The sequence below is a fragment of the Aethalodelphis obliquidens genome, unplaced genomic scaffold (genome assembly GCF_003676395.1).
Source record: "Aethalodelphis obliquidens isolate GAN/ISIS:26980383/991018 unplaced genomic scaffold, ASM367639v1 scaffold43, whole genome shotgun sequence".
Lineage (NCBI taxonomy): Eukaryota > Metazoa > Chordata > Mammalia > Artiodactyla > Delphinidae > Aethalodelphis > Aethalodelphis obliquidens.
The window spans coordinates 17,114,180-17,137,807 of NW_020837987.1; the positions used below are offsets into that span (position 1 = coordinate 17,114,180).

The window sequence follows — 23,628 nt, forward strand, 5'->3', positions numbered from 1 at the left end:
CGGGCACTTTTGTTATTCTCTCCAGTGTTTGCTGAGGACTCCCCCTCCCACCCTGGTGTGCCAAGCCCCGGCAGGGTGGAGCAGACAGGTGCCCAGCCCTGGCAGGGACTCAGTGCTATGAAAGTTCCTGCCTGGTAAAGAGAGCACCGTGCCGCCAGGGGTAGCCTACCCCATGCTGGGAGATGGGCTTCACAGCTGCTCACTTACCTGAACGGTCAGCACTTCTCTTAATTACCCAGGAGGACCAGCCCCGGGGGAGTGATGCCTCTCTAGCTCGAGCTTTCTCCCTGGGTCTCTTTCTGCCTCACTGGGTCCTATCTGAGATCTCTCTCTTTCTGTTCCTCTCTCTGGGACTCCCCCATCACCACTAGGGGCTCTGTGTGTGTCTCCGGTCCCCAGTCCCTCCCTCAGCCCAGGGCTCTGTCTCTGGACCTCAGAGGCCCTCTCTGAATCTCTCCCCTCCCTCACATGAAAGAGTCTGCACACCGGGGAGGTTCTTTCCAAAGGCCAGATTACTCCAGGTCACATAACTGTTTCCCCAGATTTATCCCTGAACTTTAGATCAGCCTTGCTTAAAAGTGATGACCTTTGCTGATCTCTGTCTCTGGGGGTGCCAGGGAAGGGCCGTCTGTCCACAGCTCTTCAGAGTCCCCATCTCCCCTGGCCAGACTGAATCGAACGGTGGAGGGGGCAAGGAGGTGTGAAGAATCTCAAGAAGGAATCTGAGTCACCTGGCCCTGCAGTCCCGAATACTCTTAGAGTTTCTCCAAGTTTCATATGCCTCAGAATTGCCTGGAAGGACTGTTAAAACGGGTTACAGGGCCCAGGTTTCCGATTCAGTTGGTCTACGGTGGGGCTCAAAAACGTGACTTTCTAACAACTTCGCAGGTGGTGTTTATGCTGCTGATGCAGGGACCACACTTTGAAAACCACTGCTCTAGAAAATCCTCTTATCAGATTAGTGGCATGTTGGAATCATCTCAGGAATTTGCATTACTAATGTCTGGTTCCCATCCTGAGAAACGCTTATTTAATCAGTCTAGGGCAAGGCCTGGGTATCTGGATTTTTTTTAAGCCCCCAGGTGATTCACACATGCAGTCAAATTTGAGAACCACTGCTCTGGACCCTTGCTACTCAAAGTGTGGACTGGCAGCACTGCCTGGTAATCTGTTAGAAAAGCAGGATCTGGGACCTCCTGAGTCAGAATCTGCATTTGACAAATCCCCAGGTGATTCCTGAGAAACCTCAAAGGCCCTGCTCCATCCAGGGAACACACTTTGTTGTTTTTGTTTGTTTGTTTTAGGGGAAGTAGTTGATTTACAACAGGGACCACACTTTAAATAACAAGGGTCTTCTGGATCAATATTTCTTAAACTCTAACGAGGAACTTCCCTGGTGGTGCAGTGGTTAAGACTCCACACTCCCAATGCAGGGGTCCTGAGTTCGATCCCTTGTCAGGGAACTAGATCCCACGTGCGTGCCGCAACTAAGAGTTCACATGCCACAACTCAGCAGCTGGCGAGCCGCAACTAAGGAGACCGCCTGCCGCAACTAAGACCTGGTGCAACCAAATAAATAAATAAATATTAAAAAAAAACAACAAAAGACCTCTAATGATCACCCAGGAAGTTTGTAAAAATACAGATCCCTAGGTTTCACTTCCCAGATCTGTGTGGGCCTAAGAGCACTGCGTTTTTATAAGCATTGCCTGCCTTGCCACAGGCGATTCTGATGCAGTTCTCACTTGCATTTCCCTTGGATTTATCTTACTTTCCTCCACCTAGAGGAGATGGACAGAAATGACTTCATCTTGACTGTGTGACCCAGGGCAAATGCCTCCTGGTTTGCCAGAGCACCAGTGCCTAGCAAGTTTTAACCACAAGTCATTCCCCGTTGTTCATCCAGGTACTCATTCAGCAAACGGTTACTGAGTGCTTCTTGCTGCTAAGCGCTGGGGATGCAAAAATCCGGAGGGGGAGATTCAAATAATTAAGAAAATGACAGTATACGTGCAAAAGTAAATCCGAATGAACAGGGCTCACGTGAGCACTCAGCACGGGAGGTCAGGGAAGTTTTCCCGCTAGAAAAGACCACTGAGCTGAGATCTTAAGGACCAGTAGGTGTTAGGAGGCAACCGTGGGAGGGGAACAGGGACTCTCATCTGTACCTTCTGCGGCGTCCTCACAACACCAGGGAAATGGAGGTGCAGAGGAGAATTACTGTCCCACGGTCATGTAACCACACAGAAGCAGGACAAATACTCCATGCCTCCATGGCGCTTCCCAACCAATTCAGCTATGCATGATGCCAGTGACTTGGGGCATCGTCTCCTGCTTCCTTCCTTTTCTCCCTTCCTCTGTGTCTCAAAGATATGCCAAATACAGGCACTTGAAGACTGTGCAGCTCACAGACAGGGACCGGCCTGCCCGGCCAGGACCCAAGGGAGGTGGAAGGATGCTCCCAGGTTCCAAGCCTGCCTGCTACGCCCCGTTTCACACGCCTTAGGAGCGGTTACCGCCCACTCGCCAAACTATTGGACACTCTGGGAGGAACGATTACAGGGCCAACGAAGAAGAGGGCTGGACCCTCTTTCCCGGCTCCTCCCTACCAGCCCAGGGGCTGTCTTCATTGGCAGATGACTTCAGCCCGGCCCCCGCTTTGAAGGCACCTGTCTTTCTCCCATTAGGTACGCGGCCTCTATCGCCCACTCTCCATGCCTTCCTTCGCTTTCCCCACCCACTTCCTGGACCAGCCAATGACTTCAGGGCAGAATGTCCCGCCACGGCCAATTGAAAACGGCTCCAAACTTGACGGACGACTTCCCGCCCCTGATCAGCCTAGCTCCTCCCTCCGACCAATTGGTTTAAGAGAAAGGGGGCGGGTGTATCCAATCAGCACGACACAGGTCTCTGGATTGACGCACGAGTCCTCGCGCTGGCGTGTTGTGCCCCGAGGCGGGAGGAGGCGGAGGAGCGGGGAAGAAAACCTGAGCCAATCCTAGCAGCCCGCGCAGGAGGCCAATCGAACGCCGCGCCTTGGAGAGATTGTCCAATCGGAGAGAGGGGGCCGGCCGCATCCCCGCCAAGAACCAGTAGAGCGCGTCCGAGGGGCAAGAGCGACGTGCGGCCGGAGCAATGACAGGCCTATATTCGGGGCTCGGGGGCGGGTCGGCGCCAGAGACGAGAAGAGAGGAGGGGAGGCCTCCTCCGCCGCCGCCATCTTGGACCGGGCCCGGTCAGCTTCCGCGGAGCCATCGGCAGACGCCGCGGCCTCCCTTGAGCCCCGACCCCCGTCGTCAGAACAACCCCGGGCCCACTTCCCCCCACCCCACTTCCGCTTCGCGCCGCTATCGCGATAGCGCCCGGGCCCGGGGCGCGAGAAAAAGGCGGCGGGCGCTCGCCTCCCCCGCCTGTCGCGATACGCTCCTCAGCGGCGGCGCCAGCTCCTGTGGTGAGAGCGTCAGGCTCGACTGGGCCGGACCCCTTCCCCTCCTCCCCCGGCGCCGTCGGCCGCCTTCCCCGCCGCCTCCCGCCCCTGCGACCCCGCCGCCTGTCGCGATATGGCCGCCCCCGGCGCGGCGCCCCCGCCACCGCGCGGCCCCGGCGCTCGCCGTCGGCCCGGCGGTGCGCGGCTCCCCCGCCCCCGCTCCCTCCTCCACGCCCCTCGGCGGCGCCCGGGGGTCCTCCCGCGACCCCGGCCCCGCGCGGCGTCCGCGTCGAGCCCCCGTGGGGTGTGAGGGTGCGAGGTGCCCGCCCCTCTCCGCGTCGGGAGGAGCTGGAAGGATGGAGGCGCCTTGGCCGCAGGTGCCCGCCCTCTCGGGGCTCAGGTGCCTGCCCCCCTCGGCAGCAGCCCCTGTGCTGGGGAGCGGTCTCCGGGCGAGGCTGCCCCCTCCGCGTGGGTGTGGGGCTGCGAGTCCCCTGGTTGAGGACCCCCGTGGCGAGAGAGGGTCAGCCTTCCCGGGGCCAGCGCTCCTCTCTCCGCTCCCCTCCCACCGTGGGCGCCACTCTCCTCTTTGGGGATGGGGTGGGGGATGAACTCCCCTGGAGTGAAGATGCCACCTCCAGGAGTTGGAGCCTCAGCCCAAGTTTACGCCTCTGTAGTGAAAAGTTCCCCAGGTCTAAGGCTTCCACATCCCACAGCCCAGGCCTTACTCCTTGGAGAGTCAGGATTGTTCTCGGCGTCACCCGCTCAGGCCTGCGCTCTTACTTCTTGGGTCTGGGTATCGGTCTCTGGCTTGTTGGATGTGAGCTCTGGCTTGTTGGTTGTGAGCTCTGCCTGGATCCAGACTCTGCCCACCTCCCTCCCGGTGTGGGCTTCCTCTCGATGTCAGTCCCGCCTCGGGGTCCTTTTGGTGGGGCTCTTGAGCTCCCCTGGGTCTCAGGTACCTGGTTCTCTCTTGGTGGTACCTCCCAGGTTCCTGCTGTCTCCACGTTGTTAATGATCTCCTGTTGTGGGCAGCGCCAGCCCCCCTGTGTCTAAGCAGGACCTGCCTGTTAGCTCAGGGGCTGTCACCTCCCCCGAGGTTGATGCTCCTGTCCTTTCGGTACTGTTTTTTTTTGACACCTTCCGCCACTGCCCTCAGCGTGTAGGCTGTCGCTTCCCTCAGTCTGAGGCTTCTATCTGCATTCACATCAGTTCCTCCACTGGGGTATCGTCTTTCCAGGGGTCAAGGATCCCACCCCCTCGGTGCTCCTCTAGGGCTCCTCATTGTGGGTGTGTGAGCTTCCCGGCACTAGAGAACCCTCTTGGTGTAACAGTCGTAGAACCAGGGCTCATCCCTACCCATGCCCACCCTGCTAGAACCCCCTAGGAGTGTAAGACTTCTTAGATTTGAGGTTCTTGTACTGTGAGGTGTGGGGTTTTGGGGCTGGAGTGGTGCCTTTTTCCAAGACGAGGAGCCTCTCAGTGTTGCCTCCTCCAGGGGTAAGGTTCCTGCCTGTATTGGCCACTCTTGGATTTGAGGTGTCTCTGCCTTTCTGTGTGTCTCCTCCTGTGGGACTAAGGACCCTCTCAGGTGTTGGTGCCCAGGGCTAATGCTTCAGCCCCTGCTTGTGATGTCCCACTGGGTGGGACTAGGCTTCTGCCCTCTCCTGAGGCACAGGTTCCTTGACGTGGGGGTGTGAGATCCCCGAGACTTGAGGGGGCGACCCCACTGTTGTCACCTTCCCCAGGACTAAAGATTCCTCTGGTGTAACCTTTCCAAGGTGGGATTTCCAGTCCCCCACCCTTGGTACTGGGCCTCGCGTGGGGAGATAACTCCCTCCGCCCCAGGACCTAATACATCCACCTTCCGGCCTCTCAGATCTCTGTGTGACAGCGTCAGCAGCCTCCCAAGTTCAGGATGGCCTTCCAGTGTCACTTCCCAGCAGGCCCGATCTCCTCTCCCCACGGTACACGGCTGCTGTGTATCGGCACGTGACAGCCCCAGGATCGGGGACCGCTTGGCTTGGTTCCCCAGGACTAAGCTTTCTGCTCCTCCTGCCCCACTCCTCACCAGGCCGCTCCGTGTGGCAGTGTCATCTCCCCTGAGGTGCCGTTGGGGGCTCTTTGTTACTTTCAGCCCCTCACTTTATGGTGTTGGCTCTTGTGGGTCTGGCACACGGCTCAGCCTACCCACCCGCTCAGCGTAGGCTCCTTACTCGTGGGGATGTGTCTTCTCGGACAGAGTCTTTTGGTTAAGTCTCCGGGGCCAAGGTTCCCAGATTCCTCGGTGCCGTTTGAGACTCCATGCGGTGAGGACACCAGGTCCTCTCCCTGAGATGCCTGCCTGTCTCAGAGTGGGCCTGCCACGGTTGCCTTCCCTGGAGCATCTTGGTGGACCCTCCCAGAGCGCTGGGGCTCCCAGCCCTCTAAGCATGGGACTCTTCTGTGGGGGCATCTCTACTTCAGGACTCAGGCCCCAGCTTCCTTTCTGGTCCTTTGCTGGGGATCTAAGGTACAGGCACCCTTTTGCTGTGGGGTTTTTCTGTGGAGAGCCTGGCGTACTTGCCCTTCTCTGGAGGAGCTGCCTTCCTCGGGGCAGGTCTCCCGGTCTCAGCTGTTGCCCACTTTGAGGTTCTGTCTGAAACCCCACTCTCCCGGCTGGGGCTCTTGTTCCCTTGGCACCTTGCTTCCGACTCCTTCAGGACTTCCTGCTGCCACCGTCTGTTGCCCCCTCTGCAGGGTATCAACTCCTCAGCTGGGCTGGGTGTCCCAGCCCACTCAGTGTGGGGACCTGGAGAAAGCCTCCCCTCCCTAAAGCATGCAGTGCCTTGTTTAGGGGTGTAAACTGGGCGTCCTGTCCCTTTGGGCTGGACCACCCGGCCGTGCCCCAGCATTGGGCTCCTGGGACAGAGACCGGGAGTATAAGCGCCTGTCTAAGCTTCCTGTACCCACCCCCCACCCCTGGGCAGTAAGAGGCTTTTCAGTGTTGGGGTGTTGGAGCAAAAACTCTCCTGCACACCTCAGTGCTGGGGTCCAGGCCCTTGTGTGAGCTCCCAGGTCAAAGGCTCTTGCCCCACCTCAGTTTGAGTCCCTTCTGTGCAACTCTCTCCTGAATCCTTTTTCTGGCGGCTTCGCCTTCCTGGAGCTGGAATTTCCCGTGTTGGGATTGCGCCCCACCTTGGCATGTCAGCCAGCCCTGGGCCAAGGGTGCTGCCATTCCTCTTGCTTGCTCCTTTATGGGGGAGATCCACGCTCCCCCAAGTCAAAGGTCTGCCGTCATGCAAGTGGGTCCCTGTGGAGGACGCTGCTCTGAGGTTGAGGGCCAGCCCCGTCACGTGGGCTTCTGGTTCTAAGGCGTGCTCTCTGATACCCTGTGCCACCGGTAGTTGCTAGCCACGTGTGATTTAAATTTTAACTAGTTAGCAGAAAAATTTTTCATTCCATTCTGTGTTGCACTAGCCACGTTTGGAGCTGTCGAGCGTTCAGTGGCACAGATACAGAACATTTCTGTCACTGTGGAAGGTTCTGTTGGGCCGGACTCTTCTTTGCGTTCCCTTCCCAGTGGGTGGGGGCCCTCTTGCTGTGACTTCCCTCTGGGTTAAGGCTCTGAGTCCTCCGTGTAGGGCTCTTTCTGCCTGGGCAGTTGGGGCTGCTCTGGGGCACCCTGCCTTAGGCCTGTTGAGTGGGCACTCCCCAGGTCTCAGGAAGCCATGCTTTTCAGTAGAGGCCCCCTCGCTGGGCGTGGGGACCTCCTGCAGCACAGGCATAGCTCTTCCTCCCCAAGGCTCCCCATCTCTCCTGGTCTTGGTGTCGGGCCCTGGCGAAAGCTTCTGGTGACTGCCCTTTGACCTCAGTCCCCTCTGGGTTGCATGTAACTTCCTTTAGGATGGAGGTGCCAGTGTCTCTAAGTATTGGGTGCTTGTCTGAGGGTTTATGTTTCCCTGAGTCTACATTACCAGTCGTGCGCTTGACATGCAATTCCTTCGTGTGTGCCGATAGCTCCCTCCCAGTTCAGGTTCCCTTTCATCCTCTCATCTTCGTAAGAGTTCTCTCTTCTCCTGCTCTTCTCTCGAATGATGCGTTCTGCCCCCAAACCTGTAACCCTTTTTGGTATTACCCTCTTTGGGTTAGGAGTATTGTCTCCTTTGCTTTAAGGATCCTTCTCTGGAATAAACTTGTCAGAGGTCTGCAGCCCTCTTCTACGTGGGATCCAGCCATGTCTGTGGGTGGGCTTAGCTTTCACGGTTGTAGGCATCTTCCGCGTCCCCCCACTGCACTTCCCCTTTGTTCCTTACAACTGATACACGTATAAATGGTATCGTGCCCTTCTCCATGGGATGCAAAATTCTTTGTCTCCTGACTTGTCTGAGGAGTAACCTCTCCCTGTGTTAGGATTCTGGTCACCTGTGTGCTTGACTTCTCTATGGGAATTGTGGTCTCCAGGTCTAAGGCCTTTGTCCCTAGCAGGCAGCTGTGTGCTGCATGACATTTTTCTGCTCTAAAAAATCCTTTTGAGTATCATCTGGGGAGAAAGTGCTCCATGCTCTAGGAGTTTTCCACTTCCTGGGTCAGAGGCACACAAAAAGTATACCTTATTTGTTTATTTATGTATTTATTTATTTTTGGCCGTGGTGGGTCTTCCTTGCTGCGCGCGGGCTTTTTCTCTAGTTGTGGCGAGCAGGGGTTACTCTTCATTTCAGTGTGCGGGCTTCTCACTGCGGTGGCTTCTCTTGTTGCGGAGCACGGGCTCTAGGCACGTGGGCTCTAGAGTGCAGGCTCAGTAGTTGTGGCGCACGGGCTTAGTTGCTCTGCGGCATGTGGGATCTTCCTGGACCAGGGCTCGAACCCGTGTCCCCTGCATTGGCAGGTGGGTTCTCAACCACTGTGCCACCAGGGAAGTCCCAAAAAGTATATCTATTTCCTTCTTTCAGCAAACTTCCAGAGTCCTTCTCTGGACCAGACCCTGTGCTGGGCAGTCCAGGCAGCAAAAGGAGAACTGGGCCCAGTCTGTCATCAGATAGTAAATGCATCTTCCCCTTTCCATCCCATGCACCCTGTTCCCAACCTCGTTCATGTCTCTGGGTTTGGACCAGCCAGGGAGTAAATGTGTATTCCTTCCCAATCTCTCCCAGCAGCGTCCTTCTCCAAGAGAGTATGAAGAGAGTGCGTCTGTAGGGCAGGGAAGATGGCGGACAAGCGCAAACTCCAAGGTACTAGGTCCACTGCCTGCTGCCTGTGTGGCCACGTGCTCACTCTCCTCGGAACTCCTCTTTGGATCCCTGCTGCCTTGGCAGGATGCTAACAGCCTGCCTTCCTCCCTGGCCAGGTGAGATTGATCGCTGCCTCAAGAAGGTGTCCGAGGGCGTGGAGCAGTTTGAAGATATTTGGCAGAAGGTACAGGGGCTGGCCCCTAAAAATCTGGGTGGGTCTCTAGGGAGGAGAGAACAGAACAAAGTTGAGGAGTTCCTGAGTGTCAACCAGGGAGAGGGCCTGCATGTCCAGGTGCCAAGGACCTCAGAGAAGCAGCTCTGAGATGGATTGGTCCTGGGGGGGGTTGTCCCCAGAGTCCCCAGCCCGCAGAGAGAGACTGGAGTTTTACCACTGGAGTGGGCAGTAGGGCAGCCAGCACCACACAAACTCCTGGATTCTCTCCATCCCTCAGCTCCACAATGCAGCCAACGCGAACCAGAAAGAAAAGTATGAGGCTGATCTAAAGAAGGAGATTAAGAAGCTTCAAGTGAGGGGGCTGGGGGCCCGGACTCCTGTGTCCTGAGGGCGGGGGGAACAGGGAGAGGAGGGGGCGGGGGCCTCGGTGCCCGGGTCCTGAGTGTCCTGCTGTTCCCACCTCCAGCGGCTGAGGGACCAGATCAAGACTTGGGTAGCATCCAATGAGATCAAGGACAAGAGGCAGCTTATAGACAACCGCAAGCTCATTGAGACGGTAGGAGCCCAGAGTCTGCTACCTGAGAGGTGGGTGGTCGGATTCCTGGGTCCCCAGAGGTCCTGAGAAGAGTGAGGTCTCTGTACCTGGGGAAGGTGGGAGGCAAAGGGCTGGGAACCTGAGAGTGGGGCTCCGGTTTGAGTGTCCACTGGCCCTGAGTCAGCTGCTCTCCCACCTTTGGGATCCCCTTTCCAACTCTGCTCTCCACAGCAAATGGAACGGTTCAAAGTTGTGGAGCGAGAGACCAAGACCAAAGCCTATAGCAAGGAGGGCCTGGGCCTGGCACAGAAGGTAGACCCTGCCCAGAAGGAAAAGGAGGAGGTCGGCCAGTGGCTCACGGTGAGTCAGGGTAGAGGAGGAGGTGACCTGGGGCCCGGACCCTGGCTGTATGAGAGGACTCTGGCTGACCGCTTGCCTTTCCCCTCCCACCCTCAGAATACCATCGACACCCTAAATATGCAGGTGGACCAGTTTGAGAGTGAAGTGGAGTCACTGTCGGTGCAAACACGCAAGAAGAAGGGCGACAAGGATGTGAGTGGGGGGCCCCTGTGCCCAGAGGACAGAGATGGGCTGGCGATCAGGAGAGGCCGGCTTTCCGGGCTGCGGGAGTCGGGGCCTGGGCTCCTGAGGCAGACAGGGCTGGCAGCTAGGATTAGGGGGTCAAGGGGTGGGATGGGGAGGGCTTAGCAGCTGACTGGAGGGTGGGGCGTGCAGGGAACAGATGAGGCAGACTCCAGGGTCCCACCTGGGTGTCTGGGTAAACATTGGAGCTGACAAGAAGAGGAGCCCTTTGGGGGAAGATGCTGAGCTCTGCTTGGGTCGCAGAGTAAGCGTGAGACCCGAGGGCCGCCCAGGGCGGGGAGGTTGAGGAGCTGTGGCTGCGGCCTCACAGCACCTAGAGGGCCCGGGTCCTAAGGAGAGGACAGCAGGTGTGGACAAGGCGGGGCATGGAGGAGCGGCTCATTGAGGCTGAGGAGAAGAGTGGTCTGAGACAAAGTCAGGGCTCAGGACCCAGATTCCAGAAAGCCAGGGTTGTAGGGTCCGAGTTCCTAGGGCTGCAGACTCTCTCTGCGTATTGACCCAGGAAGTACGGGGGACAGAGAGCTGGCTCTTCGGGAAGCTGGGGGCGGCGGTGTGCCAGAGTTGGGTGTCTGAGACTGAGGGGTCTGGAACCGTGGGCTTGGAGGGAGGTCCTTGCAGGCAGGAGGGATTTGGAACTGGGGCTAGGATGTCAAATCCTAAAGGGAGTGGGGCCTTGGGAGGGAGCCTAGGAGACAGGCCTCTGAATCTGGGCTTCCTCTTAGGGACACGTGGTTGGGGGTGGGGGTCATGGTGGTGACAGATGCTCAGAGTTGTAAACAACAAGCTTCCCCCAAACGGGGATTGCCATTATTACTGTTAGAGCAAGACAGGGGCAGCTGTGCTCCTGTATTCCAGAAGGTGGTCGGAGCTGGTGGGTGGGCTGGACGGTCAGGCGGGGTGCAGATCGGGCCACGTTATAGGGGAGACGCCGGGATCCCTGGCTCCTTCAGCAGTTTCCAGGGATGTCGGGGTGGGAGGAGCTGCAGGATCCCTGAGGGGTCAAGGCGGGCAGACCCCGGAGGGGCTGGAGTGGGGCCTCTGGGTCTCCACCAGGGTCAGGGACTGAGGACGGGTTCTGTGGGGGCAGGAGGGGCAGGGCAGGCCCTGCAGCCCCTGAGCCTGGCCCTGGGCTCGCCAGCAGAAGCAGGACCGGATCGAGGGCCTGAAGCGGCATATCGAGAAGCACCGCTACCACGTGCGCATGCTGGAGACCATCCTGCGCATGCTGGACAATGACTCCATCCTCGTGGACGCCATCCGCAAGATCAAGGACGACGTCGAGTACTACGTGGACTCGTCCCAGGACCCCGACTTCGAGGAGAACGAGTTCCTCTACGACGACCTGGACCTCGAGGACATTCGTGAGGCCCGGGCTTGGCCTGCGGGTGAAGGGCGGTGGAGGCCTGGGGGAAGGCGTCCCCACCAGCTCATACAGCCTCCACGCCCCCACAGCACAGGCGCTGGTCGCCACCTCCCCGCCCAGCCACAGTCACATGGAGGATGAGATCTTCAACCAGTCAAGCAGCACGCCCACTTCGACCACCTCCAGCTCGCCCATCCCGCCCAGCCCGGCCAACTGCACCACGGTGAGGCCTGTGGGTCTGAGTCTCCACGGAGGGCACAGGGGCCGGGGGCTGAGGAAATGTCCTGCAGGAGGGGAACCTCGGTATCCAGGGTCTGGGCCCCAAGGGCTGTAGATTGCCGGTAGGGCGGTTAGGGCCACACGTGGGTCCTGAGTGTGGAGGAGGGAGGCTGGTGCCTGGGGTGCCGAGGAGCCTGGGCACTGGACACCTGGGAAGGGATGGAGGGTTGGATACTCGAAGGAGAGCAGGTTCCTGGACCCTTAAGAGCCTGGCACGTGGTGCTGGCCCCCAGAAGACAAGCACCCTAAGGGGCAGGGTTTAGGTAGGTTCCCCAGTGAGATGAAGGTCATAGGGGCTTGAACAGCTCTGGGTCTGGAAGGTAGGTCAGCTGGGTTCAGATCCGGGGGTTCGGAGATTGGTGTCTCTGTCGGGTCCCTAGAGACACACAGGTTTCTGACTGCACCTCTCAAACCTCAGGAAAACTCTGAAGATGACAAGAAGAGGGGACGCTCGACGGATAGTGAAATCAGCCAGGTGGGTCCGATGGGCGTCGGACGTTGATGGGCCCAGCACTCGCTCCTTCGCTGGTTTCCAGAGGCTTACTGAGGCCTGAGTGTGGCCCCCATGCTGGGCTTTGGGGACGCGGTGGGTCAGGCTGCCCTGAGGGAGGCCTGCAGTACTGATGGGCAGGCAGACAGGTGCGTGGCTGGTGCTGTGGTTGGGAGACGCTTCTTGGGAAGGGCGTCTGCCCTGGGCATTAGAGGAAGATACATTCCCGTGTGGGGCAGCGACAGGAGACATAGGCCAGTCGTGGTGGACGTGGAAGTGTGGAGAGGTGAGCCCAGCCAGGTCCACTGGGCTGACCGCGAGCGCAGGACCTTAGATTGTCGGGCTGGGGGGCCCACACCGGGTGGACCAGCTCTGAAAGGGCCCAGCAAGCCCCAGAAATGATAGGTCAAAAACCACATAGGTTTCTTTTCTTGGGCGCTTTCTGGGCCTTGGCTGCGCAGATGGTGTATATCACAAGTTTCCAAGAGGGGAAGTGCCTCCGAGAGTTTTTTCTCCTTAGTGCACCCTGTGGATTCTGCTCACGTGTCCCAGGGCAGCAGCACACTTTAGGAAATGCTGCTGCACCGGAATGCTATCTTTAGGCAGGAGGAAAGTGAGCCTGAAACCCCTCTGTGGGCTCGTCGGAGGGCTGGTCCCGAGGGAGAGCCTGAGGGCAGAGTTGATGAGGCTGGTGTGGGACCCGGGTGACCATGCGTGGTGTCGGGAAGGAGTTGATCGCAAGTCCTGCTTGGTGCGGAGTGAGCGTGAGGTGCCCGTGGGGCCTCAGGGTGGGTCCAGGAAGCGGCGAGGACGGCTGCCGGGTAGGCTTGAGAGGGGTGGTCAGCAGCTCAGCCGCGGGCTGTCAGGCGCACGTTACCCCACGTGCTTTGTGGGGTATTGGTCATTAACGGCCCCTCGAGTTGCTTTTGGGACCCTTTAAGTGACATTCAGAATTACTATCCTATTTTCAGCTGTCCTCTCTTCTCCCCTTGGACTTCTGGCTGGGTCCAGCTAACCTCATACTGAGGACATTGATGTGTTTCCCACTACTGCCCTGTCATCAGGTGGATGGGTTTCTCTTACACCCAAGTGGTGTCTCAGATCCCTGTGGGACATCGTGGGGATGTCCACGCAGGACATGGCAAGCTGGATGCAGGCTAGAAATGCACGAGTGTTGTGCGCATGAAGGTGGAGGTTGAAGCCATGAGGGCGAATGGGGGTCATCTGGGTCCCCAGGGAGGGGCAGCAAGGCCAGCACCGAGGATGGAGCCTTGTTCCGGGGAGGGGTGTGCGGGAGGCTGGCGAGACCTGCGGCCCACTCTGTCCTGACCCTCTCCTCCCTCCCACCTGCAGTCTCCAGCCAAAAACGGCTCCAAGCCTGTCCACAGCAGCCAGCACCCTCAGTCCCCAGCTGTGCCGCCAAGCTACCCCTCCGGCCCCCCGCCCGCCGCCTCTGCCCTGAGCACCGCCCCTGGCAACAACGGGGCCCCTGCCCCGGCAGCACCCCCAAGCGCCCTGGGCGCCAAGGCCAGCCCAGCTCCCAGCCACAGCTCGGGCACGCCCGCCCCCTACGCCCAGGCTGTGGCCCCGCCAGCTTCCAGTGGGCCCAGCCCCGCGCAGCCCCGGCCCCCCAGCGTGCAGCCCGGCGGAGGCGGAGGCGGAGGCAAGCAGAACGGCGCCACCAGTAAGTGGGAGGCGGCCGGGTGGGGGGTCCTGGGGTGGCTGCCGCAGGCCCCTTTCAGCCCCTCTTCCTTCCCCCAGGTTACAGCTCAGTAGTGGCAGACAGCCCGGCAGAGGTGGCTCTCAGCAGCGGCGGGGGCAGCAGTGCCAACAGCCAGGCCCTGGGCCCCCCGTCTGGCCCCCACAACCCACCTCCCAGCACCTCGTGAGTGTCCGGCCTTGGGCAGGGCTGGGGACAGGCAGCCTTTGGCACGAGGAGGCACGGGGCCGCTCACACGGTTGCCACATGGTGCAGATCCGGGCCCTGCCCTTGCCAGTGGGGACTTCCCCCAGAGCTCTCTCCCACCCGCTTAGGTGCTGAGTCCCGACTTCTTCCCAGCTGGGGTATCGTATATGTGTGTCCCCCAGCTCTGCCCTAGAACATTCCTCGCCTAAGTGGGATTGTTCTCAGAGCCCCCCGGGGACCCGTTGGAACGCTCTGGCTCTCCCTTTCCTGCAGGAGTGTCGTGCCCTGCCGCCTCCTCCCTTTTCTGTGTCCTGCCCCAGGGCCTTCCTCACTCCGTCAGGGGCTCAGCGTCCACTTCTTACAGTGAAGGGTCCCAGTCCGTCCTCTCCCCAGCCACCCCTCCAGATCGTAGGTCAGACCATTTCCCAGAAGAGTGGCCCAAGAGAGAGCGCAGCGTCCTCTGTGGGAATGGGGAAGACCCCCCGGATCCCTCCCTCCCTCCCTCCTCCCCGGGTGCCTCACCCCTGGGCTCTAGGTGGGCTGCTCTGTTGTGTGGCTCTTTCCCACCCCTTTCTCCACGGGCCACTCCGTGTAAGAAGTGGTCCCACCTGCTTCCTAGAGAACGTTTAGGCGTGTGGTCTCTGGGAGCGTCCTGAGAATGCTTGTTCCCACATCCGCAGCCCTTCTTTACTGGGAAGTGATGGCAAGGGGTGGGGTTCTCCCTTCGCCCAGAGAGCTTCTCTCCTGTCTGCGTCCCTCAGCTGGCCCCATGTTCTGTGCATTCTCCCTTTTTGACTCCTTTCCCCGATCACCCAAGTCTTCTTGTCCGTCCCGCCTTTGGGGACCCTCCTCTGAGCCTCCAACCCTTTGTACCCCTCCCCAGGAAGGAACCCAATGCGACAGCCCCAACGGGGGCTGGGGGCGTGGCCCCAGGCTCAGGGAACAACTCGGGGGGACCCAGTCTCCTGGTGCCACTACCTGTGAACCCTCCCAGCTCCCCGACACCCAGCTTCAGCGAGGCCAAGGCAGCCGGCGCCCTGCTCAATGGACCTCCACAGTTCAGCGCTGCCCCGGAGATCAAGGTGGGCCCCGCACATCCCCGGCGGGCCCCGAGCCTTTCTGTCCTGGCCCTGTGTCTCCACTGCAGATGGTCGCTGTCCCCTGGCTACAGGTCTCTACCTGCCATCTCCACCTCCAGCCCTCGCTGTGTCGCTCTGGCTTCTCTCGCCTGGCACACCTGCGCGCTCACATCATCTCCGGGCTTCTCTGCCACCCCCACCTGGGTCTCTGTCCCTCTGGGTACTTTCCTTGCTCCTGATTGTACTTGCTTGCTCGCTCCCCGGGTGTCCACTGTCATCGCCCTCCTTCCAGCCCTCGGTCATTTCTCCCCATACGGCGTATTACTTCACATGACCCACCATCCAGAGCTTACCACCCTCTTGCCTTCTACAAAAACATTTAAGTCCAGAAAACACTTGACGTCTGCTCTGAGCCACTTCGTGCTGGCTAAATGTAGCCACTTCCCACCTTCCGTACAGGGAGCAGAGTGGGACTGTATGGCGCGCATGTCTGGGTGGGGTGGGGGCCGGGGTGCTGTGGACCCACGTGCGTATCTGACTTAACCTGGGGAGGCAGCCCAGCAACGTTTGTGAGGTGGAACCAGGGCCAGGTCGTGTGGGGTCACAGTGGCAGGCGGGGCTGACAGGGAGAAGCGCCCCACCCCCCCCCCGGGCTGGAGTTCTATGGGGGGCTGATGCCAGAGCTGTAGTTAGAAGGCTGGGAAGCAGGGTTCAGCGGAGGCGAGAAGAACGGGGTGCAGGCTGGCTGCAGGGCCAGAGTCTGAAAGGGCAGCAGCAGGACGTGAGGTGACCATCTGGGGCAGTGTGTTTCGGGGTTTATTTTGGGTTTTTTTTTTTTTTGGCCGCACCACACTTCTTGCAGGGTCTTAGTTCCCTGACCAGGGATTGAACCCAGGCCCTCCGCAGTGAAAGTGTGGAATCCTAACCACTGGACTACCAGGGAAGTCCCTGGGCCAGTGTGTCTTAACTTCACTTCCGCAGGAGGCAGGGTGAGGAGGGCCCCACTGTCGGGGTCCAAGCCCTGCATTGCCTCCTGTACCTGCCTTCATCTGGAAAATGAAAGTAATTGCAGTCACTCCTCAAATGTGATAGGATGCTTGGGAATAGTCCTCATAAAGCTCTCAGGAGAGTTTCTGGCTCCCAGTGAGCACCCAAAGTTTAGAAATACAACGGACAGGAAGTTCAGTGTATGCATTTTTCTGGGGGAAGAAATGAGCCTTGAGATTCTCAAAACAGGTCCACAACATTTTTTTTTTTTTTAATTACTGGGTGAGTGGTGGAAAGGTTTTGAGTAGAAAAATGACAGAGAAAGACATGGCTGGAAAGGTCCCTCGGGGGCCTGTGAGACCAGGACGGTGTGGGGCGGCAGTGCAGGTGCCTCCGAGGGAAGAGAGACCTCGGTGACTGAAGGGTGTGGGGAGTGGGGTGGCGAGAGGAGTGGAAGGCAACTGCCAGTGGCCAGCGGTGGCCGGTGGCCGCGGAGAGGGGCAGGGGGTCTTAGTGACGCACGTGGGGCAGCCGGCAGTGGGCGGGCTCCTCCCAGCGTGTAGGCGTGCAGACAAGTGGGCGCTGCTGCCGGTTCTGTGACGGCGGTGGCGCGCGGGCTCTCCGCTGGTGTGTTACTGTCACGGGGCTGTACAGCAGGGTCCACACGTGCTAGGCACCCCTCTGTCAGTGGACACTTGGTCGTGTCCAGGTTTTCTCCCCGCTGTTAGGTGCTGCAGTGGACGTGCTCTTACACTAACGGCCTTGGCTTAGCTGAAGCCCCACCGGAGCAGGCGAGGGTGCCGGGGCCCACGAGGACCCAGTGCCAGCCCTCGGCCCTGGACCTCAGGCCAGGCACCTCTTCCCTCCCCAGGCCCCTGAGCCTCTGAGCTCTTTGAAGTCCATGGCGGAGCGGGCAGCCATCAGCTCTGGCATCGAGGACCCCGTCCCCACGCTGCACCTGACTGAGCGAGGTGAGCTTCCAGGGGTGGGGCGGGCCGTCCAGGAGGGGCCGGATGCACCAGCCTCACCGCTCGCCGGCCCCACCTCTGCCCTCCCCGCAGACATCATCCTGAGCAGCACGTCAGCTCCCCCGGCCTCGGCCCAGCCGGCCCTGCAGCTGTCGGAGGTGAACATACCGCTGTCGCTGGGTGTGTGTCCCCTGGGGCCTGTGCCCCTCACCAAGGAGCAGCTCTACCAGCAGGCCATGGAAGAGGCCGCCTGGCATCACATGCCCCACCCCTCAGACTCTGAGCGCATCCGGTGAGGGGCCACGTGGGGTGGGTACGGGGCCCCTGAATCCGAGGGAGACTTGACCTGGGCTCCCCACAGGACACAGGGACTGAGGTGGTAATGCTGGGTGATGTGGTGCCTGAGACGCTCCCTTTGATCCACGAGAGGAGAGAAGGCAGGGAGGCCGGGGGCTGCCGCGCACCGGCACTGACCATCCTGTCCCCCCACAGGCAGTACCTCCCCCGGAACCCCTGCCCGACGCCCCCCTACCACCACCAGATGCCACCCCCGCACTCGGACACTGTGGAGTTCTACCAGCGGCTGTCGACCGAGACGCTCTTCTTCATCTTCTACTATCTGGAGGTACAGCAGGGCCCCCGGGGCAGCCTCGGGACCCCCGGCTTCGCCGCCACCGCCGCCGTCCCCCCTCGGGCTGGAGGGGTGAGGTGGGTGCCCCACTGCGGCCACCGGGACCGCACCCCTCCCCCTCCCCCAGTCCTGCCCCCCCCCCCAACCAGACCCCTCCCTGTCCCCACTCCAGTGCTGAGGTGTCAGGTCAGTTGAGGCTGAGGGCTGGGTTGGTCTAGCGCAGCACCCAGGGAGCCCAGCCCCACAGTGCCCGTCCCGATAACTCTCACTGTGCCAGCACGCTGCTCGCTGGCACGTACTCGGGCCTCCCTGGGGACCCGCTAGGGAACTGTCCAACCTCTGCGTAACCCAGTGTGTCACCAGTGACCCCCTCCCTCATCCAGCCTTGAGAAAGTTTCTAAACTGCCTCCTCTCAGCTCTCATCACGATTAGTTTCTCTTCCTTCTCAAAGCTTCTCTGAAAGCAATTTCCACCTCCCGTCTCATTTTCCTTCTCCTGACCAGCATTGGTACGTCTTGTGCCCCAGCCCATCCGTACTTGGATTGTCCGGCCCAACCTCGGTCTGTGGCGGGGCCTGGGGTCAGCCCTGTCGCCCTGCCCCGTCCACCTGGCCCCCACCCAGTTGCGAGGCCCCCTGATCCCCCGTTCCATGCTTCCTTCCTCAGGGCACTAAGGCACAGTACTTGGCAGCCAAGGCCCTAAAGAAGCAGTCATGGCGATTCCACACCAAGTACATGATGTGGTTCCAGAGGCACGAGGAGCCCAAGACCATCACTGACGAGTTCGAGCAGGTGAGGGCCCCTCCCTGTGCCCTGTCCACTCTGGTCCCGCTGGCTGAGTCCGGGTAGAGTCCCCACTCCACACGCAGACTGGCAGCCCTGCTGCCCGCTCCCTTTGCCACCACCTTCAGCCAGCTCGGTCCCTCAGGCCATCTGCCTTGCCTGGGACACTGTCCTCTTCCTCACTGGCCAGCTCGCGGTCACCCCAGAGGTCCCAGCCTCCATGTCCTTCCTCAGAGGAGCCTTCCCCAGGCGCACACACAGCCTGTGCCTCTGCCCCCTCCTCTGGCACGGTGCGGGGATGTGGTGTCTCCCACCCAAGACCATGGGCTGCACTGCTCGGGGACCTTGACAGTCCCCAGCACCCAGCAGAGGGGCTCAGCAAACACGGATGGGGAAGCTCTTTTGTTGTTCTCGTAATTGATTGATTGGGACCTCCCACTTGCAAAACACTCTGGAGCCAGACTACCTGGTTTGGAACCCAGCTCTAGCTGGTGACCGTGGACAATTCACTTGAACATCTGTCTCTATTTCCTTATCTGTAAAAACGGGGTAACAGCACCTACCTTTATGCAGTTGTTATGAGGATTAAATGAGTTAATGACGTGTAAGTACTAAATGGTGCCTGCTATGTAGTGTCATGGGCGTACTGGACTTTATTTCAACTTTTAGTTGGTATGTTCCACAGTGGTTTTTTTCCACCAAATCTTTACCTGATGCCAAGCACTGAACAAGGGCCTTGTCCTCAGGGAACTTCCTCCCCTCCATTCCTTCAGGTTCTTTGAAGCATTTCCACCATTCATTCAGAACCCGGCCCCATTCCCACTGTGTCATCTTGGACACTAACTACAGACATCCTGTTCCCCCCCGGTTTGGTCCAAAGTAATCCTCTAAGTTAGTGTATTTCCAGGCATCAGTCCTTCAGAAGTTCCCACACCACCGCTGTTGCCAGTAAAACGTCTGTCCTGGCAGCGTGCCTGGATGTATGTAGACTCCAAGCCTGTTCCATGGCCTCAGGGGTTTTGTGAAGACTAAACCCTAGGACATACATCACGTACTCGGCACTCGATCAGTGCTTGGAAAGCCAAAGCCATCGAGAGAAGCAATAGGATGTTTGGCACACGTGCCCGGGGTCGAGGCCCGGCTCTGGCATGTGACCTCCCTGCGCCTCCCTCTGCTTCCTCTGAAGCAGGAGTGATAATGTTTCCCACCTGAGAAGAGCCTTGTGAGGGTGGAGTGAGATGGCGTGTGCATGCAGGGCAGTTGGCCTGGTGCCTGGCTCCTCCATGGCCCTAAGACCTGTCCCTCTGCCAGCTCCCCCGACCACCTCGTCCACTCACTGATCGCCTTCTCCCCCGGCCAGGGCACCTACATCTACTTTGACTACGAGAAGTGGGGCCAGCGGAAGAAGGAAGGCTTCACCTTTGAGTACCGCTACCTGGAGGACCGGGACCTCCAGTGACACCGGCCCCTCCCTCCACCCTTCCCTCCCCCCGCATGCTGATCCCCCTGCCCAGGTGAGGGCCCTGCCCTGGAAGACTGGGGGGAGGCCCCAGGCCATAGGGCAGCCCCCTCCCCCAGGAAGCAGGGAGGGGGCTGGGAGGCTTTCTCTTTCTCTCAGCCCCACCCTGGGGGCCCGGGGGCGAGGGCTGCCCCCTCCTCCCCTCCCCAGTGAGGGACTTTTTTTGGTAAACCTATTTTCATTTTGGAAAATATTTATGAATAAATAGTTTTATATGACGGCTGGCAGCAGCGGCCTCTCCTGTACCCCCTGAGTCAGTGAGCCAGGGGGCGTTCCTGCTGGCGGGGGCGCCGGGCCAGCTGGGGGTTGAACTGGGAGTTGTACCGCCTCCGCCGATCGTCCACCTCTTCTGGCTGATCCTCCTGGGCTGCCGTGCCTCCAATCCGGGCCAGCAGGGCCTGTGCCCGAGCCCTCTCGGCCGCTTCCCGCTGGAGACGTTCAGCTCGAAGCTGGTCCAGGGACGGGGGTCTGGGAGGAGATGAGAGTCGGTTCAGAAAGCTGGTAGTCCCAGGAGGCCCCGCCCTCCCCCATTGTCCTCTGGGAGGGAGCTGCCACCTGGGAGGGAAGCAGACTGGTGCTGGGACCCTGAAGCTGGCCTCACCACCTCTACAGGTGGGTGCCCCTCCACTACTAAGCGGCTGTATGGCACTGAGCACAACCTGGCCCTCCCCATTCCCTCATCTGTGGGAGAAAGGAGACGGGTCGGTATACCCGATCTACACTCAGGGGTCTGCATCCTAGGGACACAAACCTGCTTTTATTCTAGCCCCGTGGTTCTCACACTCTGGTCTCAAAAACTGAACCTCAGAGAGCTTTGTTTCAGTGGATTTTATCTGTCAATATCTTGCATATACAAAATGAGAAATCTTAACACAAGCGAATGTTCCACCAGCCACATCAGTGGTGTCGTCTCATATCATGTAGCCTCTGGGGACCCCGAGAACGAGAGTTAAAAAGTTAAATGATGTTATGAAAATAGGCTTGACTTCGCAGACCCCGTGAAGGGGTGTCAGGACCCCCGGGGTCCCTGGACCACGTGTTGAGAACACGTATCCAGACCCCAGAGCCCTCCCGTCCCAACCAGAGAGAGCTTCCATGGTGCCCGCATGGCCATGGCCAACCCCCAAGGCCCAGGCTCCTTACTCTTTGGGTCGTTTCTCAGGTCCCTCCTTTTCCTTTCTGCTGTGACTGCCATTGTCACCACTGTGCTTTCTCTTCTTCCCCAAATGTTTCTGCATCTCCCCCAGAGGGTCCAGGCGGTTCTTGATCTTCTCATCTGGTCCTGGACCAGACGGGGGGCCGCGCCGACTTGGGGGGAGCTGGTACCAAGGGAGCTGAGTCTGGGCTTCCGCTGCACTCTGGCCCAGGTACGTCAGGATGCCCAGAGCCTTCTCTTGCATCTCCTGAGGAAGACAAAATGTGGAAGTGAGAATGTCAAGTGTGTCTCCCCTTGGGAGACACCCAAGGGACACCCAAGGTTCCCGAGGCAGAACCAGACATTGAGCCAACAGGCCTGTCATGAGCCAACTCTGCCAGGTGCTGGGGACACAACAGACCAGTACGTGTGGGGCTCCTGCTCCGGGGGCACAATGGGCACAATGGCAGCTTCAGAAACAAAAAGCACAGGAAGGAGGGGACAGGGTGGAACTGGTTTAGGTTAGGGTTCAAAGGCAGGCATCTTTGGGGAGACAACTGAAGAAAAACCTGAGAGAAGCAAGCAAGGAAGAGGAATGACTGAGGTGGGGGGAGGAGGCAAGTTCAGAGTTTGATGGGAAGTCCCTGAGAGCAGGTGACTGACAGGATCTGATCTACATTTAAAAGCCCCTTAACACTTCCCAAATATCTATAGGCTCTGGACAGCAGGTGAGAGACCTGAGAGGTCTGTACCTAGCTGCCGGCAATAACCAACACCTCTTAAGTGCTGTTTCAGTACGGTTCTGAGTTCCCTACATTAGCTTGTTTAATCCCCACCATATCCCTAAACACTCCTTAGTCACACCTGACGGGCAAGGTGCTCCCCTTCCCCCAGCTCCATCCATGACTCTGACGAAGAGGGCAAGACCGACTTACTTTCTCTCGTCGCTTCTCTTCCTCGTACTCTTTATTGCCTCTGCTCACCCCCTTCCCTTCTTCCAGCAGCTCTCGAAACAGATCCACAGGGCCAGAACTGCTTGGGGCTCCTGGTGCTGCTGCTTCAGCCGCAGGTAGTGAGTTCTGATGCCTGGCTTTCTTCCGTAGGAATTCTGTGCGGGCCTGGGGGAAAAGAAAGGTATAGGCAGAACATTCAGAACCTAGATGTGACTCAAGGAACTGTGAGCCTGGTGCCGACCACAGAAAACCACAGGCCGTGGTGCTGGGGGCTGTAAAGAAAGGGAGCAGGGGCACTGGGAGCCCAGAAGAGGCACCTATCCCAGCCTGCGGAGAGGGTGGGGGAATGAGGCAACGCCTGGGTTTGTAAGCTACCTTTCAAACAGTAAACCAGGGGGGTTCGCAATCTCGAGTGACACAGTAAAAACAGCTACGAAGGCAGCCAATTCGTGTATTAGGACAGGTGATCTGAATTCCAGGCAGGGCTCCATGTCACTATCCCCAGTTGATTTGCAATTTCTACTGGTAAATGTGAATTTTAAAAACCCTGACTACCTCCCAGCCAGTGTTGACAATCAGATTAGCCAAAGGACAGGAAGCTAGGTATAAACCAAACAGGTTAGGAGTTATAAAGAGAGCCTGTAGTGTTTGTGTGTGGGCAGCGGTGCAGGCAAAAGGCTCGCCCGACAGAGCGGAACTGGCTTGTTCCACTGTCATTTCGCTGTGTCTTCCTCTCTGAAGCCATCTCACTTCTCTGCACAATGGAAATGACAGCCTCTCTAAGAACGAACAGTGCTTGAGAGATTTGGCAAGTCAAGCGCTCTGCACGGGGCGAGCATAGAGTAGGCGCTTACTAAATAGGAAGTTTGTGCAGGTAAACTAAAAAGTGGTCCGAGTTTCCGTGAATTGTCCAGGGCTTCGTTTATTCATGAGCTCCTACTCTAGGAGTGGGGAGAACCAAGACCAGGGAGAGCTCGAGGTGGGATACGCAAAAGACCGCACACGCTTCCAGGGAGCCTGGCCCCTAATTCCGCACGGTGTGCATTGCGCCTGCGCGCCGCCCCACTTCCGGTCCCTCCCGAGGCGCCTGGGCGCTCCGCCCGGCCGGACTGGGAGCTTACCTCTTGCTGAGCGAGCAGCACCCTCCGCTCACGCTCTTTCTCCTCCTCCCGGGCTTGGGCCTCGTCACGCCGCACGCGGGCGACATTGTCCTTGTTCCGGACGTGCCAGCTCTTCTTGGGTAAGATATTCATGGCGCCGTAGCTGTCCACGGACTGGCAGGCCCGCCTTCTAGCACTTCAGATTGGCGAGAGGATGGCCCCTCCCTGTCTCGGCCACGGATTGGTCCTGGACTATTTGGCACGCCCCTCTGGGTCTGTAGCGAAAGTTGATTGGCTGAGACGCCCACCTCCCATTGCTCGGAATTGCGCGTGGTGTCGCCTAGCGACCGCCTCTTATCAAGATTCTGAGTCAATCACAAGTGTCCCCGCCCGGACGCTACTGAACGCGGCCTCTGATTGGCTGGCACTCCCGCCAGGTCCTCTCGCGGAAGAGCCCGCCGCGCCGACCCACAGGTAAACACATTTGAT

The 23,628-nt window shown here is 59.1% G+C and overlaps 2 protein-coding genes across 4 annotated transcripts; one reads left to right on the plus strand and one right to left on the minus strand.

Moving 5' to 3' along the window:
- Positions 1-2,981: 2,981 nt before the first annotated feature.
- CNOT3 (CCR4-NOT transcription complex subunit 3) lies at positions 2,982-20,169 on the plus strand. Of its 3 annotated transcripts, none has more exons than XM_027080326.1 (18): positions 2,982-3,451; positions 8,557-8,634; positions 8,751-8,818; positions 9,087-9,161; positions 9,276-9,365; positions 9,576-9,704; positions 9,801-9,896; positions 11,086-11,308; positions 11,400-11,533; positions 12,008-12,064; positions 13,433-13,763; positions 13,841-13,964; positions 14,869-15,067; positions 16,923-17,022; positions 17,113-17,311; positions 17,512-17,644; positions 18,316-18,441; positions 19,793-20,169. In XM_027080326.1, exons 2-18 carry the CDS (start codon positions 8,610-8,612, stop codon positions 19,889-19,891), a joined length of 2,208 nt encoding a protein of 735 aa, XP_026936127.1. In that variant the 5' UTR covers positions 2,982-3,451; positions 8,557-8,609; the 3' UTR covers positions 19,892-20,169. The 3 variants fall into 3 exon arrangements, with proteins under 3 accessions (XP_026936127.1, XP_026936126.1, XP_026936128.1); XM_027080325.1 differs by having other exon boundaries at positions 8,560-8,634; XM_027080327.1 differs by having other exon boundaries at positions 2,985-3,451; positions 8,560-8,634; positions 11,089-11,308.
- LENG1 (leukocyte receptor cluster member 1) lies at positions 19,068-23,556 on the minus strand. Its single transcript, XM_027080351.1, has 4 exons — positions 23,161-23,556; positions 22,022-22,204; positions 21,095-21,354; positions 19,068-20,419 (listed from the first exon to the last, which is right to left on the minus strand). The coding sequence occupies exons 1-4, from the start codon at positions 23,290-23,292 to the stop codon at positions 20,206-20,208; spliced, it is 789 nt and encodes a 262-aa protein (XP_026936152.1). The 5' UTR covers positions 23,293-23,556; the 3' UTR covers positions 19,068-20,205.
- Positions 23,557-23,628: the final 72 nt, after the last annotated feature.